General features: G+C 47.6%; 1 protein-coding gene and 1 non-coding gene across 2 annotated transcripts; both read left to right on the top strand.

The window, feature by feature from the left end:
* Window positions 1-5,347: 5,347 nt before the first annotated feature.
* TRNAS-ACU (transfer RNA serine (anticodon ACU)) lies at window positions 5,348-5,419 on the top strand. Its single transcript has one exon. It is a non-coding gene; the product is annotated as a tRNA-Ser (tRNA).
* An 11,625-nt stretch (window positions 5,420-17,044) lies between these two features.
* Window positions 17,045-20,223, top strand: LOC144101405 (uncharacterized). The gene is made up of 2 exons (XM_077634554.1): window positions 17,045-17,272; window positions 17,737-20,223. Exons 1-2 carry the CDS (start codon window positions 17,264-17,266, stop codon window positions 18,913-18,915), a joined length of 1,188 nt encoding a protein of 395 aa, XP_077490680.1. The 5' UTR covers window positions 17,045-17,263; the 3' UTR covers window positions 18,916-20,223.
* The last annotated feature ends 322 nt before the right edge of the window (window positions 20,224-20,545 follow it).

Genomic DNA, 20,545 nt, shown 5'->3' with positions numbered 1-20,545 from the left:
AAAGAGAGTTAGTTTTCTTTCGGCAGACAGTCATTAATTTGCATTTTTCTGTATTTAGTGACAGTTGCCATAGCGTGCACCAGTTTGTAATCTTATCTAATCTTTTTGAAGAGCGATGTGGTCGTCGGGTGTCCTAATTTGGCGATAAACTACGCAATCGTCAGCAAATAATCTGATTGCTGATGTTATGTTGGATGGCAAATCATTTATGCAGATGAGAAACAATAGCGGACCCAACACGCTACCTTGAGGTACACCGGGTGAGACATCGGCCAAGGAAGAAGAATGATTGTCAGTAAACGTAAACTGTTTGCGGAATGTGAGGAAGTTCCTTATCCACGATATTCTAAGGCTGTCTAAATGTAATGATGATAATTTGGCTATTAATCTAGAGTGTGGAACGCGATCAAAGGCTTTGGCAAAGTCAATAAAGATACTATCAATCTGGAAACCATTGTCTATGTATGTGAATAGCTCGTTAGTGAATTCGATTAGTTGAGTCTCACAGGAAAGCCCTTTCCTAAAACCGTGTTGCTTCGGATAGAAGAAATTGTTAGTTTCTAAGTGCTGCATAATATTTGATGCTATCACATGCTCTAGTAATTTACATGGAATGCTTGTTAATGATATGGGTCGGTAATTACTTATCTTACTTTTATCGCCCGACTTAAAGATGTGAATGATTTTCCCGATTTTCCAGTCACATGGTCGTTCCCCTGTGGATAAGGATTGCTCAAAAATGCGTGATAGAATGGGGGCTGTATATGTGGATGTATGCTTCAAAATTTTATTATTTATACCATCAACGCCGGCTGAGGTAGAGACCTTTAGTTTCTTAATTAGGGATGAGATGCCAGAGGCATCAATCTTTATTGGTGCCTTATACCTGTAGTTTACGTCTGCGATTGCGGGAATGGTAGAGTAATCCTCGCGTGTAAACATCGAGATAAAAAAGTTATTAAAAGCAACTGAGGATTCTTCTGAAATAGGTGCTGCGGTATTGTCTTGGAGTGAAATTCGGCTCGAGTCTTTATGAGGGGAAATCACTGCCCAGAATTTTTTAGGGTTATTTTGCATCATGGATTGGAGGTCATGTGAAAAGAATTTGTGCTTAGCGCTACGAATGTTACAGCAATAATCTTTTTCGGACTCTATGTTTTAACCACGCCACTGCGGTTCCTTGCCACTTAGCAATTCTGAACAGGCGTTTCTTTTTATTTTTTAATGAGCGTAGCGTCCTGTGATACCATGGTTTTGAACTATTTACCCGGAAGTGAATTAGTGGAATATGAGCATGTGTAAGCTGCATTAGTGTTTCCTTAAAGAGCTTCCAGTTTTCCTCAACAGATCGGGAAACAAAATTACGTAAGAACGAGCTGTAGAAATTCTCCAAACCTATGTTGATGGCAGTGAAATCAGCCTTCTTATAATTAAATATGCGTTTAGGTGTCGTAGTGCGTTTGTATAAGGGTAGTTCTATTGTAAGGTTAACGAGTAGACGATCACTAAAGCCAGGCATCAAAGAAACTGATGCAACTGTTTCAGGGATGGATGTGAAAACGAGGTCAAGAACATTATTGCCACGGGTGGGTTTCTGAATCATTTGCACTAGAGAAAAATCTAGTGCAAGCGCTACGAAATCGCTGGAGTGTTGGCAGGGTGACGTTAGGTTAGCCCAGTCAATTTCTGTGTAATTAAAATCGCCAAATAAGAATATGTTAGCTTTAGGAAATTTCGTAGTAATTTCGCAAAGATGTTCATACAAATAAGACGTGAACGTTTCTGTACTGTCTAGTGGTCGATAACATATTCCAAATACGTTCTTTGCATACGAAGATGGAATGCAGACCCAGGTTATTTCAAGTGGGCTTGAAACTTCAAGGGGAAAGGCAGTAATGTCTTTTTTTACGGCTATCAATACCCCGCCGCCCCTTCTTCCGCCCCTGTCTTTACGATAGATGCTGTAGTCAACTGATGGCTGTAGGACTTCGTCATCAGTGATATCGGAGTGGAGCCACGTTTCTGCAGTGTGACTAGTAGAATATCACAATTGCTGTTTTCCAGATGCGAGCAAACTTCGACACGTTTTGGGAGTAAACTGCGCATATTCGTGAACGATACCGAAATCTGCGCTACATCATTATGGACACTTGGATTAGGAGGTGGATCACAATCAGATGAGACTGCCGGCCTTTGAAACTGCTATCTAGATGATTGAATAACACTGTCAGTGTCAGCGCAGTAAGTGAACACGGTATTTTTTATGCGCAGTTTATCCACGGCTAGTTTAAACGGCACATTTTTGGACTTCGCAAATTCTATTAATTTTCTTCTGGCTACTCGTGTTTGCAATGAAAAGTTTTCGCGCACAGCAAAATTTGTATTTTTGAACTTATAACCTTTTTCTATTACTCTTTGCTTATCCTTGAAGAAGGTAAATTTAGTAATAATCGGTCTACATTTACCCACTTGGTATTTGCCAAGACGATGCGCACGGTCGAGTTGTGAAGATTCGATTGTAACGCCAACTCTTTTGAACAAATATCAATGACTCTACCTTCTGACGTTGATGTTTCATTGGAATCGTCGGGGATGCCAAAAAAGAGGAGATTACATCGCCTTAGCCGATTTTCCGTGTCATCGCATCTTGATTCAATAGTCTTAATTTGCTCAGATATTGAATTAATAGCTTCAGGCGAGCGGAGTGGCAATGTACTTTGGTTTTTTTTCAGCGATGATGTGTCAACCTCATGAACACGTAATCTTGAAGATAGCTGTTGCAGTTCCTCGTTGACAGATGCTTGCCAGTGCTTAAGTGCGTGTAAATCACTACGCATATCTGCCTGCCCGCTTTCAATCCTTGTTACGGTTTCCAAAACAGTAGTTAACAAGTCTTCGGTAGAAGGTCCTGGATTTGTCTCGACATCGCCAGATAGAAGCAGAGCCATTATTTTAACACACATTGCTACACAGCTGCTACAACGCTTACACAAGTTAGAGAGCTCAGTGGGGCACAACACCACGAATTGGCAACGGTTGCTACTCCGAACGGAAAAACAATCAAGGCATCTAACCTGAAACATTATTAAAGGTGAGTGCGCCATTCCTGCAGCGGTGTTGTGCCCCACTGAAGTGGTTGCCGAGGAATCCTTATGTAGACTGAGGCCACGATTGATAGCGGAAGCGGTAGATGTAGACACAGGTTGCCAGCTAACGTGGGAAGTCCGGCCAAAAACCACTGGTGGCGTCCAATAGTCGAAAAGATCCGGGGGAGGCCAGCTTGTTGATGCATCCGCAGTGCATGCAGTAGCAGTCATTGAAGCTGCCGGGCACGCAGCCATGGGCACAATCGTCAGCACGGCCACCTGAAACATTATTAAAGGTGAGTGCGCCATTCCTGCAGCGGTGTTGTGCCCCGGATACAGGCACTCTATCCGCGTCGAACGCTCCTTTGTGATCACATGATTGAGTGTTTAGTGCAGTGAGCACTAATGAATGCGTGTGTGTATATAGAACGAACTTTATACGCGTAAACTACAGTCGGAAGGAGTTCAAAGACAGGAATGTAGAAACCGTGTTGTGATAAATGTGCAGATGTGAACAGAGTGGATGAGTTCCCGGGTTCGAACCGGACCACGGCGGCGGCGTTTGGATGGAGGCGAAACGCCAAGGCGCCCGTGTGCTGTGCGATGTCAGTGCACGTTAAATATCCGCAGGTGGTCGAAATTATTCTCGAGCCCTCTACTACGGTGCCTCTTTCATCCTTTTTTCGTTCACTCCCTTCCCGTACGGCGCGATTCAGGAGTCCGCCGATGTGTGAGACAGATACTGCATTTCTTTTCCCCAAAAACCAATTTAAACCAAAACCACTCTGTATTCCGAGTAAGTAGCAGTGAACTATATTTTGCGATTGCAAATCAGGCAACACGCTTTTGTGTTAATTGGATTGTGTCTATAAGGGCACCAGCAAACGGATCTCAAGTCACGCGCGCATATTCCTAGGATAGCGTTTTGTAGCTTCTTTTACAATGAATGGGGTCACTGACTCTTCTGTGGAAGAAATACCTAACGAACGGACTGCGTTGTAATTAGATAATGACATCCTTAAAGACTAATGTTGTAGGTGATGAAACACTACTGTACTGGACATTGCCGCTGACGTGCATTACTGACTCATTTAACGCACAGGAACCAAATCGCTTCCCTTCTAAGCGCCCGTGTGCTGTGCGATGTCAGTGCACGTTAAACATCTCCAGGTGGTCGAAATTATCCCGGAGCCCTCCACTACGGCACCTCTTTCTTCCTTCACTCCCAAGCCGCCGCGGTGGCTGAGTGGTTATGGCGCTCGGCTGCTGGCCCGAAAGACGCGGGTTCGATCCCGGCCGCGGCGGTGGAATTTCGATGGAGGCGAAATCCTAGAAGCCCGTGTACTGTGCGATGTCAATGCACGTTAAACCCCAGGTGGTTGAAATTTCCGGAGCCCTTCACTACGGCGTCTCTCATAGCATGAGTCGCTTTGGGACGTTAAACCCCCATAAACCATAAACCTTCTTTCACTCCCTCATTTATCCCTTCACTTACGGCGCGGTTCAGGTGTCCAACGATATGTGAGACAGATACTGCGCCATTTCCTTTCCTGAAAAAACCAATTATTATTATTTCCTTTTTCTCCAGCTTTGTTTTAGATTGTGTACACCACTGGCCTTCGCCGCAAACGCACGCAAAACTCTCGCAGACCGCGTGGCATAGAACACATCACTCGCTAAATACTATTCGGAATCATGTATATCTGGTGACATAGATTAAAGACACTGACAGTGACTGCGTGAAAGCGCTTGCAGCAATGACACAAAGAGTTAGTTATATTGAGCCGGCGCAATAGCAACTAAGGCTATGGTGAGTCAAACACAGGCTTAGAGTGTTTTCTGTACAAGGTGAAACTTTTGATACCTATAGTTCGTTTAAAACACTGGCTCTCTTGAGAAACTTCAAAATACATGACAAATCAACAACTGCTTAATCACCTAAAAAAACATGGGATGTAATGAGATGCATTCATTGTAAAATATTCTAAATTTTTTTCTTAGTTCTTCCAATTTTATGAACGAAATTAAAATGTCGTTTACGGTGAGTCCACCACCACACATTTCACAAGCCATATATATGGCACGCTAGACAGCTAGACAGTCTCTGTATTTGGCCCGGACAAAATCACAGTATATACACACAAATGTCTCGTCGTCACAGTTCTGTTACGGTAACTGTAGTAGAACATCACAGCGAGCGACGACGACCCATTAGGAATAAAGTCATCGCGAATGCGACGCCTCCACAACCCCGCGGCCCCGCCGCGGTGGCTCAGTGGTTAGGGCGCTCGACTACTGATCCGGAGTTCCCGGGTTCGAACCCGGCCGCGGCGGCTGCGTTTTTATGGAGGAAAAACGCTAAGGCGCCCGTGTGCTGTGCGATGTCAGTGCACGTTAAAGATCCCCAGGTGGTCGAAATTATTCCGGAGACCTCCACTACGGCACCTCTTCTTCCTTTCTTCTTTCACTCCCTCCTATATCCCTTCCCTTACGGCGCGGTTCAAGTGTCCAACGATATATGAGACAGATACTGCGCCATTTCCCCCCCAAAACCAATTATTATTATTATTATATTAACCCCGCGAATGTGGACTAATAGCAGGAGCATTACTACGGCCAGGCGGCTGAGAGCGGCGGCGGCATCGGGCCCGGTAAAATGTCGAGCTAAGCTCTACTACCTCCTGGCCTTCTGGACTGCAGAGAAAAGATTGTGCAGGGGGCTGGGACACTCGATGAAATGGCACTTCCACGCGCTTTAGGCCTGCCGTCCACATGGCCGTATAAGATAATCCGTTCTCCGCCATGACACAAAGGTTGACGGTTCGTGCTGCATCGGACCCGAAGTCGTAATTGTGCTGCCTCGGAGCCATACGCCACTTTTTCCCCGCTCTAGCTTCGCATTTTTTTTACAACATGACATATCCACGGAGGTGATTGGCCGTATGGCGAATTCAGATCATAATAATGCGCGATGATATTCGAAGGAAAGTGATGAAGAGCTAAATAATTGAAACAGGAATTGGAATTTAAAACTAGTTCTTAAAAACATGCCCTACATTCTAGGCAGCGTGAACCCAATCTAGGTCGGTGCACCACTGGAGAATTTCACAATGTGGCTGGTTGGCCAAAACCATGGAGGAAAAAACGAGGAGGGAGCGTGACGTCTTAATCTTGAAGCCTAGTCACAAAAAATATAATGGAAAGCACCATGTGAAATTGGCCCTCACGTGACAAGGCAGCGGTAGCTCTTGCCCGGATTTCGGTTTCGGTTTCGCTCTCTCGCTGTGTTGCGTCAGACTAAAAAGCACCGCGATCCAAGCTGGTTGGCAGTCTGGCAACTGTGGAGGGCCTATTTCCCAAGAGTCAGTGCTCAAAAGGGCAGGGCCCTCGGCAGATGCGTCAGAGGAGGATGGCTTGCAGAGGCTGAACGCGTGACATCATGCTCCTTCCCAGTTTTTTACTTTCTCCATGGCCGAAATGTAGCTTCTCAATATGGGTGAATTCTTAGTTTTTGACATGGCTCTTTACTGCGCAAAGCACGTTTTGTAAGACCTGATCAAACGTAGGGATTCCAACGTTCGAACGTACGAATTGTAAAATGTATTGACTTAAATCTTCGCCCTGCAGGCACAACAGGAGATCCGCGCGCCTGTACCGCCGCCTGCGAGCGATCGTGCGTACTAGAGCTCTTCCTTGTTCGCCATTTCGACGACCGCGGCAGCACTGGGATACATGAATCCATCCAGGAGTATACGTATAGCGTACACATACAGCGTGTGGAATAGAAAGTTTCCTTTCTTTGTGGAATAGACAAAGATTATGTTTCAGATTGCGCTGAAGAGCATTTAAGACGTGCTATGGGAAATAATGAAAATACCATTTCGCATTGGTCCTTAAAGGCAATAAGCTGCACTTCTCGAAATCGAGGTGAGTTTCCTGAAACGTGAATACTGACCGATATTGAGGCGCTTGTAGCCGGCATTAGCGATGGGAAGTGACCCGAATAAGGGGCGGGAGCTGCACGATGCGAGCAAAATCTGCGAAGCTAACCAATGCGTTCCGGTTTCTACTTGACTCACCTGACAGGTCGGTTACAAAGACGTTTTCAGGTGATAACGGCCAAAGGGGTGTATGTCTTCGTGTTCACCAGTTAAACACGGCAACATTCCCTTCGTAATTGCGCATTTTGATGCAGGCGAAATGCTAGAGACCAGTGTACTGTGCGATGTCAGGGCACGTTAGAGAATCCTAGGCGATCAAAATTGTCCGCAGACCTGTGCTATCGGCGTCTTTCATAGCTTGATCCGCTTTAGGACATTAAACCCTCATAAAAATAAAACTGGAACCTTCCATAACGAGTGCAACTTTTTTCAATGCGCGAAAATACTTTGCGATTATTAGGTTCGATACACCTGACTCCATTTTTTTTATTCGCTGTTCAGGTCAGCACTCCGAATGAACCAGTTACTTATTTTCTCTCCCCCCCCCCAAAAAAAAAAAACCATCACACACACACAGCTGAGCCCGAGGATGTGGGTTTAAACCGGGACCCAGCGGCCAGTAAAACTCAATGGCACCCGCGATGTCAGTGCCCTTTAAAGAACCCCAAGTTTTGGTTTATGGGCGTTTAACGTCCCAAAGCGGCTCAGGCTATGAGGGATGCCGTAGCGAAGTCGACCACCTGAGTTTCTTTAACGTGCACGGACATTGTACAGTACAGGGACCTCTAGAAATCCGCTTCCATCGAAATTCGGCCGCCGTGGCCAGGATCGAACCCGATTCTTTCGGGTCAGCAGCCGAGCGCCATATGAGTCACCGCGGCGGTTTTCGACCCAAGTGGTCGAAATTACTCCGGAAGCCTTCACTACGGCACCTCTTTCTTTCTTTCGTCTTATATTCATTCCTTCCCACACGGTGAGGTTCGGGTGTCCACTGGGAAGTGAGGAAGTTACTGCGCCTCTCCTTTCCAAAAAAAATCAATTTTCACTGTTTATTACACGAAAAATTCGCATATTTAAACATTCAGCTCAAGCATGAGACTCATCGCATATTCGCTCCGAACCCAGTACGTGGACTAAAAAGCAGCAACATCAGGATAACAGACAAGAAAACTTTAACTGCAGATAAACTAACAGAGCCTGATAAAATAAATTAGAAACGAACAAAAAAGGAGGCCATCTCTTAGCAAAAGCAGTGTCAAACGATCCTAGCAACAGCAGAGTCAAACATGAGAAGCAAAAACAGCCAGAAACCAAAAATAAAAAGTAAAAAACCTATAACAAACAACAATCGTAGCTAAAGCAGAGTCAGTTGTTTGGCACTGCTTTTGCTAAGAGATGGCCCCCTCCTTTTCGTTTCTAATTCCTTTTATCAGAATCTGTTAATTTATCTGCAGGGGTTAAAGTTTTCTTGTCTGTTACCCTGATGTTGCTGCTTTTTAATCCACGAGCTGGGTTCGGAACGATAGTTCGATGAGTCTCATGCTTGAGCTGAATGTTTAAATATGCCACTTTTCCGTGCAATAAACAGCTGGTAGGGTGCGCATGTGGTGTCTCTTTGTTTTTAGTGCCCTCGTTGCGCCGCCGTTCATTTCGTCATGCACTAATTCGCCCCTCTGGCCTTTATTCTGAAGCACTTTTGTGCCGCAAGCGTAGTGCGGTACATCCGATGTTGCTAATAAGAGAAGTACGCGTAGTATACGTAGCCGGGATTTTGATGCGATTGTCATACCATCCCCACGAGCATCACACTATGAAGTGGAAGCTTGGTTTATGGTTTATGGTGTTATAACGTCCCAAACCGACTCAGGCTATGAGGGACGCCGTAGTGAAGGGATCCGGAAATTTCTGGAAGCTTGGCATTACTCATGCAGGGCGTGAGAAACTCCTAGTTTACCGTCTAATGAACGTTCTCTTGCGCTTTGACCAGTTGAAACGTAAATATTCACATAAGCACGGACAGCTCAAACATGAAAGGGAACGCATAATACGCATTCAACCGACGGTTACACCATCAGAATTAGGGGAAGCACGCTTTTTGATGATTTCTAATCGTTTTTTTCTTGACAGATAATGCTTTTAAGACATTTTTATCTCCATCGCAGAAGTATGCTACAAAAAGTGTTGCTGTGTGCAAACTTGTTGCCTTTCACATTACAGACAACGGGAACTGGAGCATTTGCTGTAACGGGAGAATTTCAGTAATCGCAAAAGTTATGGGGCATTTAACATGCTACGCCGTTAATTTATTTAGCTCTGAACTGCGCATGTTAACACAGGAACTACAGCCGTTTTATGCATGAATATCTGCATTGCTACATGTGCGTGTGCAAGTGCATGTCGAGCTGTGCAAAAGCGCCTCATCAGACGTGATGTATACGCCAGTGGTATAATACAACTTTTTTATAACGCTTATAAATATTCATTCTCTGCCGTACCAAACAATTCTCGACAAAAGCAGTTTTGAATAAGAAAAAAAATGGTTTAGTGTTTAAGGCGGTTTAACGTCCCAATGCAACTCAGGCTATGAAGGAAGCCGTAGTGAAGGGCTCGGGAAATTTCGACCAAATGTGGTTCTTTAACGTGCACTCACATCGCACAGTACACGGATCTCTAGAATTTCGCCTCCATTAAAATTCGACCCCTACGGTCGGGATCGAGCCCGTGTCTTTCGGGTCAGCAGCCGAGCGCCATAACCACTCAGCCAACGTGGCGACGAATCAGAAAAAAATTATAAACGAAAATTTTCCATATATTGTAAGCTTTCACTATAGCAATCAACGTAGCCGCAGATGCACAATACAAATATATTAATAAAATATATTTTTTAGTTATCCTTGAATATCGTTGTTCTGAAGTTTCTTGAACTTTGTGCAATATTATTTGCCAGTCCGTAGAAATAATGTATCGGTGAATTTTAAACGTTTTAGTAAAACTTAAAGACTTCATTTATTCTTTCATTTATTACTGATCCGGAGTTCCCGGGTTCGAACCCGACCGCGGCGGCTGCGTTTTTATGGAGGAAAAACGCTAAGGCGCCCGTGTGCTGTGCGATGTCAGTGCACGTTAAAGATCCCCAGGTGGTCGAAATTATTCCGGAGCCCTCCACTACGGCACCTCTTCTTCCTTTCTTCTTTCACTCCCTCCTTTATACCTTCCCTTATGGCGCGGTTCAGGTGTCCAACGATATATGAGACAGATACTGCGCCATTTCCTTTCCCCCCAAAAACCAATTATTATTATTCTTTCATTTATAACTATTGCAGCCTTGCATGAGGCTGTGGCAGGAGGAACTAAAACTGCAAAAACAAATAGTAACAATCCAGAGCATACATACGAGTTACTCTTAAAGCACACAGAAATGCGCGGTAAAAACATCTCAGATACTAATCTCAGAATATGAAAATCCTTGCAAAGGCAAGGCAGGACTACGGCCGGAAATGGATTTCCGCATTTCTCAAATACATAGAAAAAAAAAACTGTCAATGAAGAAGTAACCACGAGGACAGAAAGCTGAAGTATTAAGTTGATCGCAGGCTCTTAAGATGATAGTTAATCAAATTTTAAATAGTTGCCAAGTGACTGTAATCGCGGAGAGTAAATTAACATGTGCAAGAACTTGAAACATTCAGCGCGACGTAGTTAGGGCAGTGTAGTGGCGCGCAGGTAAGCCATACGAGAAGATGGGAAAAAATCTCTGTCATTTCAATGCAATGCAAAACCGACAGCTTTTTTTGAACCGGTTAAAATCTATTTACGCCCACAAGCTTGTGGCGATTCCAAACGCCGCAGTCATGTTCTAGAATAGAGAGGATAAGGGTTTTGTATGTACCTAATGCGGCAACACGTTAAGTGCAGTGTAAGTATCCGAGGTTTCGAGAGAGAGCTTTGCTAAAAATTATACCCATGTATTTAGACCATGACATATCAAGTGCGTAGGACGTACTGCAAACCACTTTTACTTATGATTTTTTCTCTCCATACGTGAAGACCACCAAAGGTGGCAAAAATATATTGCGTGTGCCAAGTTTGCGAAATGTTAGGTAGAAAGAAATTCGAAAAGAAACTGCAAATAAATATCTGAAAGTCTTCTAACGTAAAGAAGAATAGTTTCTGGAGAGCTTAATTCAAGGTAAGGGAAAAAATAAATAAAGCTGTATTTCTAACGAGCAAAAAAAAAAGGACGTAAAGAACGATACGTTATCAATTGGCCTAAACAAGAAAAAAATAACATTACTATGACGGTATGGTGTTACCTGCGCCGAAAACTAGAGCTGAAGTATTTTCTGCCTCCAAGTGCTATGCCATGCTGCGTGTCAGTAATCAAAAAAGTTGGCAACAGGTGTTACATCGACACGAAGCGCGGCCTGTTCTCTCTTATCTTCGTTAATCGCTACGTGTTGTGCGGCTTAGTTCTATGAATTCAACTATCCCAGCAGCAAGAGTGCACTATGAGTTGGTCTATATTTCCCTGTGCTTTAAAATAGTTAGATGTTGGGCTAGTTAGATTTCTGCCAAAGTGTACAAATTTTTAGCGAAAACACGACAGGACACAGTATCTCGTTCTTTTCGCGTCCTGTCGTGTTTGCGCTAAAAATATGTACTCACTGTGCTTGTACGGAGACAAGTTCTGAGTGTAATAATTAACCTCTTGTAATGAGTCCTTCCTCATGTGCGTTCTTATCACGTAGGCATCAATGACACATATGATAGATTAGGGAGGATTTTCTTCTAGTATAGAGTCAAAAAGAATACGACACATTTAAAGCATGGCATACCTGCCGCGGTGACTCAGTGGTTATGGCGTTCGGCTGCTGACCCGAAAGACGCGGGTTCGATCCCGGCCGTGGCGGTTGAATTTCGATGGATGCAATATTCTAGAGGCCCGTGTACTGTGCGATGTCAGTGCATGTTAAAGCACCCCAGGTGGTCGAAATTTCCGGAGCCTTTCACTACGGCGTCCCTCACAGCCCGAGTTACTTTGGGACGTTAAACCCCCCTATACTAAACTAAAGCACGGCATAACGCCTTTTACGAATGCTACTTAGGGCCAGGAGAGAAGGAAAATCTTGGCGCTGGCGATCGCAGTCGTTGTGCCCTTGGAGAATGGCTCATAGCCCCAGGAGGATTTGGCCACACGAGGAAGGAATCAAAGCATGTCATCGGCCGAACAGCTGTCGCTGCTTCGTCTTTTGTTTCTACATACCCTCTCTCTCTTCCGCAGAAGACACGACGTACTGTGCACGTGGTGACACCGTCTGCCTATGCGCAAGAATTCTTTGTTGTCATCGTAACTCTGTGTTCTGATAAGCCCCAAGCTATTGACGAAGGGAGGCTTGGTGTCTTGGAGAAACGGGAGTTGTGCAATGACATGTTCTTGTTTTTCTTTGTTCTTTGTTTTGCGCCTTCCTTATCAGCGACTGCGCGTGCCCTTATCATTTTGTTCGTTACGCGAGAGGCAGCCAGGCTTCACTGGAATTACTGTTACGCTGCGAAACTGTCTCCACGATGCTCGAGATGACTGTTGTTGTTAAGATCAAAGTGTGGTAATTTTATATCGAAAGTTCGCTGCAAGTGTCGCCGCGAGCGATGGCCGCTATTCTCTGCGACGACCGCCAAGTATGCTTGCTGGTATCGCAGCCGCCGCACGAACAGCCCTACTTTGCGTACGCGGAAGAACAAGTATTATCATGTCACGATAGGGTTTACACAGCCTGAGTTGAATAAAATTTACCTCCTTTGTCTGGTGCGTAATTGCTGCCATCTGTGAACGCAAAAAGTTGAATCTGAGTTGTCTTGCAGCTCGTGAGCCCTCTTAACGCGCTTTGGCAGTGATTGTTCTTCGTCGCATCAGCGGTATTCTTATGTCCTCCGACAGGATATCTGTTCTCGAGGGATATCGGGAACAATGGCCTCTCTTCGCTTGCCGGTACTTTGTGCGTTGCGTGTTTAACACAAGCCGCCCCTGTGGCTCAGTGGTGACGATGACGTAATCTGCGGTGGTGGTACAACTCCGAAGTAGGAATGCTTGCTGGCGCCCACGAAACCTCCCACGATGCTTCCCATTGTCGATTGAGCACCTATCATGTCATCCTCGAAGTCAGTGCAAGAACCTGTATTTACTTACGCGCACATATAGGCCACAACGATTGAAATTCGCCTGGCACGTGCTCCTAGAATTCGCCCTACACTTCGAAGGTCCGGGTCCTCTCTTTGAAGTTTTATTTTATTGTATTTTATTTCCAATAGATCTCTTGTCGCGTGGGCATACCAAGAGGCTTAAAATCTTGGAGACGGCGAAGCAAACACGCAGGCGTTAAACGAATTCCTGCATTATTACCTGCATAGAAGCGACTGAAAGCGGACGGCTGCAGATCCTACAGATACTGTATTTGCCTACACACCCATACACACGCACTAACGCCCACATACCTGGACGATCTCGCCCCGGATCAGTGCCTTAGAAAACAGGACAAACTACGTTCAGTTGAAAGAAAAAAAACTAATTACTAATAACCTCGTAAATACCTCCGCCCAATCTTCGGAAAGTAAACTAACCTCACTGCTCGTATCGGGTACGGGTTATCCTAACAATCAGCACGAGAAAAAAGGCCGGGCCTATCCATCGGCGACACGTCGCTCTCCCGTATGCAGATCCATCTCGAGCTGCTCGGTCCCGATGCACAGATGCCCATCTTTGTTTTAATGTAGGCCGCGGTTGAAGATCCTTGAGGGCATGTGCACGCTCTGGGACGCGGCCGGAGGCCTTGCCCGGCTTCTCGGAAGAAATATGGCGACAGCGCTTGAGTAGCGAGGGCAGCTCGGATTGCGTGCCCTGGAGCCGAAGTGCATTTAAGAATATGTAAAAGCGCATTCGTTGCCTGCGGTTTTAGGACGCTCGCATCTCAGATAACTCAGCAAAGTCAGAATGAAGAATTACGCTGCTTTGGAGGCATTAGTTGCGCTGCTATCGGTATTCGGAGAGAGAAGTTTTAGTGTGCTAGGTGCAGGTAGGTCTGCGTCTCGTTTACCCCCAAGTGAAATTGAGACTCGGTACGTTCGATCCAAACAAGCTGCGGGAAGGTGGGCGGATCTAGCACACTAGATGAGCGCGAAAGAGATAAAGCTTCAAGGTAAGCAGTCTGAAGGGCTTTCTTTCGGGGGGGGGGGGGGGATTAAAGTAGCAGACTTAATTGCTCTGTTTTGGCTGAGATTAAACGAGTTTATTAACCTTAATAAGACTCCCGATAAACCGAACCGGCGGACACGGGTTAACTGCGGAGAAATTACTACGAATAAATAATCCAGCAAGGGAATAACACGAAAGAATTAGCCAACCGCTGCCGTATGGCTACGAAGGAAAGCAATACAGCTTTCTCAAATCATTGAACCTAAAATCGGTCCAGGATTTGAATAAACTCGGTGCCAGATATAATGTAATGGAGTAGAAGATGACGAACAGGGCAGTGCCGTGGGATGGAGCACTCGTGCTAGGCCAGCAAGCATTAAATTATGAACTGTTTGAGCTATGCGTCCGTGAATTTTTCACCTGTTTGGATCTGCACCAAACTCAGGCCGATCCCCCCTCCCCTGTGGGTATGTGCCATTCTTTCAGAGGCAACAACGACAAATAATGTCATCACCATCTTCCATCACGCCCGTCTGCTCGACTTGCCGCCACGCAACACTTGATGAAGGCGCTAGTGGTCCTCATCCTCCTGGTCCTGGAGCTTCGGAGCTTGTTGCCCACTGAGGTGTTCGGTGGAGTGCTCGTGGTCTGTACCTCCCGGTAATGCCCTAGCAAGCCAGTCGCGACACGACTTCCCCACTCTTGTTCGTCTTGTAGCCCACCCTCTACCAGACATGACGACTAAGTCTGCATTGATCTGAGACACCATCTGAGACCACCCACCTGCAAGAACATGAAAACACGGCACCCCTCCCCTACCGTTATGTGCGTGCACGGGCTTCAGCTGTCGCTTCTGGCAACCGGTGGCTCTGCAGATTTCTTGAACCAGGTCGCATCCGTTCGTCATTTCCCTTCTATCCGCTTATCTCTCTCACTGTGGTTGCAAGCCCTCACCTTCTTCAATCTCTATTCAACCATTCTGTTGCGCCCAACGTCATGTCTTGCTTCTCATCATCAGTGCCACTTTTCTAGTTCGTAAACGGGATGATGGCTCAATGTCCGCGGGTTGTATCACGGACTACAAGATGACGAGGCAGGCACTGCCGTGGGACAGAGCGGTTGCGCTAGCGCAGCAGCCGTTAAATCAAATCGCCGCCATCTTTCATCTCGTATGATGCTCCGGCTTGCCGCCACGTAACAATATTTAGTCTTGTACCACTGGTCTAGCAAGCCCGGAGTGGCCAATGAACAATACCAAGTCACACAATTCATTGGAAGCCATAAGTGGGAAGTGTGTGGCTTCAGTGTAGTTCTTCCAGAAATGTTTATTCCACTACGACCCGTGCAAAACGCATGCTTCTTCTCTTTACTATCGCTCTGCTGCGTTCACGTTTATGTCAATTGTAATAATTTTCCGGTTCGAAATACACTCCACCTTGAGGGACTCTCGCGAACGCATTCAGATTAAAAAAATTCAGCCAGTGTGATTCAGCAGAAGCCTCGAAAAAGAAATGTCAAGCTATACCGCTGCCGATGACATTCTAATGGTACCAACGAGCGGTACCTTCAATGAAAACATTTCCACTCCGCGCGAGAGATCAGTTACATTTATCGACTTAGATACAGGGCGAACAGCGCAGCAAAGTGGCAACCACACTGCAAGAAGCACTAGCAGAGAATCGCCGATTGGGAAAAACCACGGAGTGGAATTTTACGGCTCGCCGAGTTCCCGTTTTGGCATCCTTACTCGACACCGCCGCAGTCATTAAGATTTCTCCGCGCAGCGGACTGCCGGTTACGCCCGACTTATATAAAACAGAAGGAAAGTATGTGTACGGAGTGCTCGCTGAAAGATGTCGAATCACAAAAGCAAAACGAACGAGTCAAAGAGGGACAACTGGGGAACACGTACGGATAGCCCCGTATTCAGCCGAGCGCGCAAAACAATCGCGCGGTTACATCCGCGCCGTCCACCGGAAAAGAAAGACAAACGGCCGATCAGCCCGCGGGTACAGCACCGCACCCGCGTTCGAAGATCGCACTGACAGCGAGTCGCACCGGGAGACCAGACAACAGGCAGGCAGGCCGGTAAGCAGCAGAAGCAGCGGGGCGAATATCAGCCGCCACCTCCTCGTCCGCGATGAATCCCCGCAAGGCACCCGGACTACCTCGCCGCTAGAACTTCCACGCTGATCGGGAGGACCGATTGGCGCGGATAACCTATTTCGGCTCAGACGGTGCCGTCGCCGAAAGGCGACCGCAAGCGCGCCCGAGGAACAGATAAAGAAGGAGAGCCTCGGGTATAGGCCGTTGGAGCCTCGCCCCTCGCCCTTTAGAAACCCTTCTTACACTCCTCCGGGATGAGGGCCTCCGCAAGGCCCGATCAGCCGCAGAGGAAGCCAGCCTCTGCCACAGCTTTCGGTTGTGGAGGGGGCAGGGGCCATCGCCGACGACGCGAGGAATCCTGAAGACACCGTGGTCCGCTCGTGGTCACGTTCACTCCTCTCTCTCCTTCCGAAAGAAGACCGGAACAAGAGAGGGGGACTCGGGTAGGAGCTTCTCCGATGAGAAGGCAGAGGTGCGTTTCTGGCTGTACTTGTGAGGAGGATAGGCAACAACGGGGAGTGGGGGGGAGGGAGGAAGTGGTCTGCGCCATCGGAAGAGACCATACGCACGCTCTCTCGAAGTGCGATATAGACACACATAACCCCCTCGCCGCGCATCTTTCTGCAGGCGCGGAGAGTTCATTGGCTTCTGGACCTTCTTGTCGCGCTCGCTCGAAAACCGCCCAGCCACGATCGGACCTGGGGGAGAAAAAAATTAATAAAAGCAGAACAAACGGAAGCACGGCCCCGCCGACACGCAGACGCGGCGGGGCGCGGCTTTCGAGCGGTTTATAAAAGCCCCAAGTGGAGCAATCGGCTTTCCAGTTCCGTTTCGGATTGCCCAGCCGGCCAGGCAACGGTTTCTGCTTCCCCTTCATTTCACCTTCGGAAGCCACCTTTCCAAATATTTTTCCTCGCTGCTGCAGGAGCCTTGAAAGTGCTACAATGATCTTGGTGAGCTTGTAGAGACAATTGGTTCTTCTCATCATCTTTTGTTTGTACAGGCCGTGTGAAAGTTTCCTAGCCAACTAAAATTTGATTTATGACTTTTGTATGACTAAAGAGCAGAGCTACCATGTATGGTGCCTAGGGTCATCAGAAAGCATGCTGTGGTAGGTAGGCTCATGGGTCCAGTCGCAATGGCTTTCATGCAAAACAGTTTCCTGCTGCCTCTTTTCCTGTTTGATCTTCATGCGAAACGTGCATTTAAGGAGCGGTGCTGCGTTTCGTATTTGGCCACCAAGCATAGTGCGTTTATGCTGAAACCAGCTGGCGTAGAGGCCCTTAAGCTAGCGCTAGAAACTAGTTATTGTGCACTGCGGAAAATACATTGAACAAGACATCCTAGGAAGCTGCGCGGCAGGCTCTGATTTGGTCTACCGTATATTGCATTTGCTTCGCGTATTTAATTTTCGCAGAGGCTACCTCTACTTCTCAGCGTCGTCGTTGGTGCGCTGGCTGTCCCAGATGAGGTGTTCTACGCTTTCACCGGCTACGGCAACGTTCTCGGCGGTGGTCTGGCCGCTCCTGGGGCCTCCACCTACGAGCCGCTGGAAGCCGCAGCTGCGGAGCCTGCTCCTCAGAAAGTGACCGCGACCCCACGACAGGCGTCGGCCGTCACCATCCTCAAGGAGCCATCCAAGTTGCGCCTTTCCCGTCCACCGCCTGTGGCCGTTCTCCCGAGCGCCGCTGTCCCGGGAACAGGCACAGTGACGACCTTCCCTGTCGGTGCTCCGGCTGTCCACTTCCAGAGGCCCTTGTTCTTTTCAGCCCCGCCACCGCAAGCATATCTTGGCGCTGCCCAGCAAGTCGTCTTTCAGCAACCCGCTGCGGCTGCCCCGGCTGCCGGCACCAAAACGGTGCTTGCCGCAGCACAAGCAGCCGCCCCGGCAGACAAGGCGAAGACTGTGACCGTCACAACCAGCGGCGCTACCGTGGCCGCTGCCCCCGCACCAGCTGCGGGCGTCACTCTCACACGGCCCGGATCTGTAACCGTTGCTAGGCCACTGACTGTCACCTACCCGTCAGCGCAGACCTATCTCTTCCAGAGGCCAGCGTACGCTCTGCCAAGTGGCGCTGCAGGCGTCCCAGCACCGCTCCAGGTTGCATACATGAGGCCCCTGTACACGCATCAGTACGTCCAGCCAGCTGCCCTGCCAGCTCCAGTTGGCGCGCCGTATCAGAGGCCTGTGCTCGCGTACCCGGCCGCAGCGGCGGGCGGGGCAGCGGCACCCTTAACCGTCGCCTACCCGGGCCCGTTGGCCTACCCGAGGACCCTGGCCGGAGCTCCAGCCGTGTACGCCGCTCCACACGTGGCCATGCCGCTGGCGGCCGCCGCACCTCTGGTCTCGCCGTTTCACGCGCCGGTCGCCGCCATGCCGTACTCGCTGTCCAGGCAGGTGATCGCTCCTTTCCCCGGGAACGTTGCCGTGGCGAGACCGCAAGTTGCGTACCAGCCGGCGGCCTACGCGCAACCAGCGGCCTACGCGCAACCAGCGGCCTACGCGCAGCCAGCTCTGGGCGCTGCCCTCAGCTATGCCCCGGCTCAGGTAGTCCATGGGACGCAGGTGCTGAGGCAAGCTAAGTCCAAGAAGTAAGCTGAACACATGAATTGAAAAAATTGGGAGTAGGATTCGGAAGTGCATTTTGGTTTTCCGGAAACAGACAACGACAAGTACTCGCAGCGAAGCGGGTGTGGTTAGAGGCGGAGGCCTAATACGAGAAAACATCAGGGCAGGGGTCCTTGGCCTAAGAACTGGAAGATGCCGCAGTATGGCCACTTGGGGGAGCGTGGTGTCGAGCAGCAGGTCTGAAGATGAACTCGAGGCCATTCGCTGAATCCCGACACGGACGCGTCATTTTGAAGTTAATAAAGGTATAGTCACCCGCCTAGTGAGATTAAAACGAGCGTAGTACAAACGCGTAGGTCTCCCAGAGTTTTAGTGCTGCTTTCTGATGCGTAGCAGGCGCCAGTTTGGTACTATGCAGCTACCTCTGGAGACGTACGCGGAAGGTTACGTTCGCGCAGACATTTGTAGTCGCATTCTACGCATGAAAACCTAGCATTTGAGGGTAGTGAGGGCCTTGTATATGTACTATGTACAGCAGTAGGAATAGCTGGAGCGAAGTTTATGAAACGCCGTGAGGGCTAAAAAAAAAAAAACGTACGCAAAAGCAAGCGGTTTCAATGTAGTACAGACTGTAATGATAGATGGTTTTATCTATCAAATAGCCGCCACACTGCGTGTTTATAAAAGCACTGTAAAAACGGATTATCACCTGGAGACTGTGTAAATGATTTGATTATCGCTTTTGCACGCGACTTTTGTTGCCTGTGTCTTGCATTTAGAAAGCTATAAGCTCCTGATTGTAGTTGTGTACTTTTACCTCTTCCATGCACTGTTCCGTATGTCATCGTTTCTTCATCGTTTTTTTTAATCCTCATGCGTCTACGCTGTCTTGCCGTCAAGCCCACGTCCAACGAGGATTGTACATGTATCTTCTTCATTAAGGTGGCACCGTGGCATACCCGTCTAAAAGAAAATAAAATACGGGAAGATCAACTTCACCAAACGATGCTTGCCTCATGCTGCACATTTCTGTCTCTTGCTAATTTTGTTTACTGCCTTTCATCTTGTACCTTCTGTCTGTGCCTTGCAAAAGCGACCAATAAAGTAAGCACTACAGCGAGGACCGCGCTTAATGGCTCAATACTACACTACCTGCACGTGATCGAAGACTTTGCTGATAGAAATGACGCGCGCCCAGTTGCCAACGCTTATTCTGTGCTTTTATTTATTAGTGTACGTGCATACTACGATTTGCATTCGATCAAGAGACCTCCTTTGTCGAAAGAGCCTGAATAAATGTATGATAGTGCCAACTCCCTGGTCTTCTTCATTTCTCTTATTTCCCAAATGCCTCAACGAAGGATAAAATGGCGACAGCCAGGTTTTGACACAGCCCCAAGTCATGCTGCTGACGGTTGTTGTTCGTACAGGAGTGAATAACGGGGACACCAATAAACAATCGGACTCATGGCCTATTTCAGTTTAGTGCCCCCTTTCCCCCTCATTTATCAATAAGGGTATTAATTCCATTTATGCGGCCCCGGTTAACATGCCCGGACGTTACGAAACGTCCTTGCTCTGGAAGTAAACCGGAAGTAACAGGAGCTTGTAAACAAAGTCAAGGGTCTTCACAGTGAGAGAAAGGGTGAAGTGAGTT

Source organism: Amblyomma americanum, chromosome 8 (assembly GCF_052857255.1).
Source record: "Amblyomma americanum isolate KBUSLIRL-KWMA chromosome 8, ASM5285725v1, whole genome shotgun sequence".
Classification (NCBI taxonomy): Eukaryota; Metazoa; Arthropoda; class Arachnida; order Ixodida; family Ixodidae; genus Amblyomma; species Amblyomma americanum.
The sequence above is the reverse complement of the archived record's forward strand: the minus strand, read 5'-3'. Positions and strand labels throughout refer to the sequence as shown.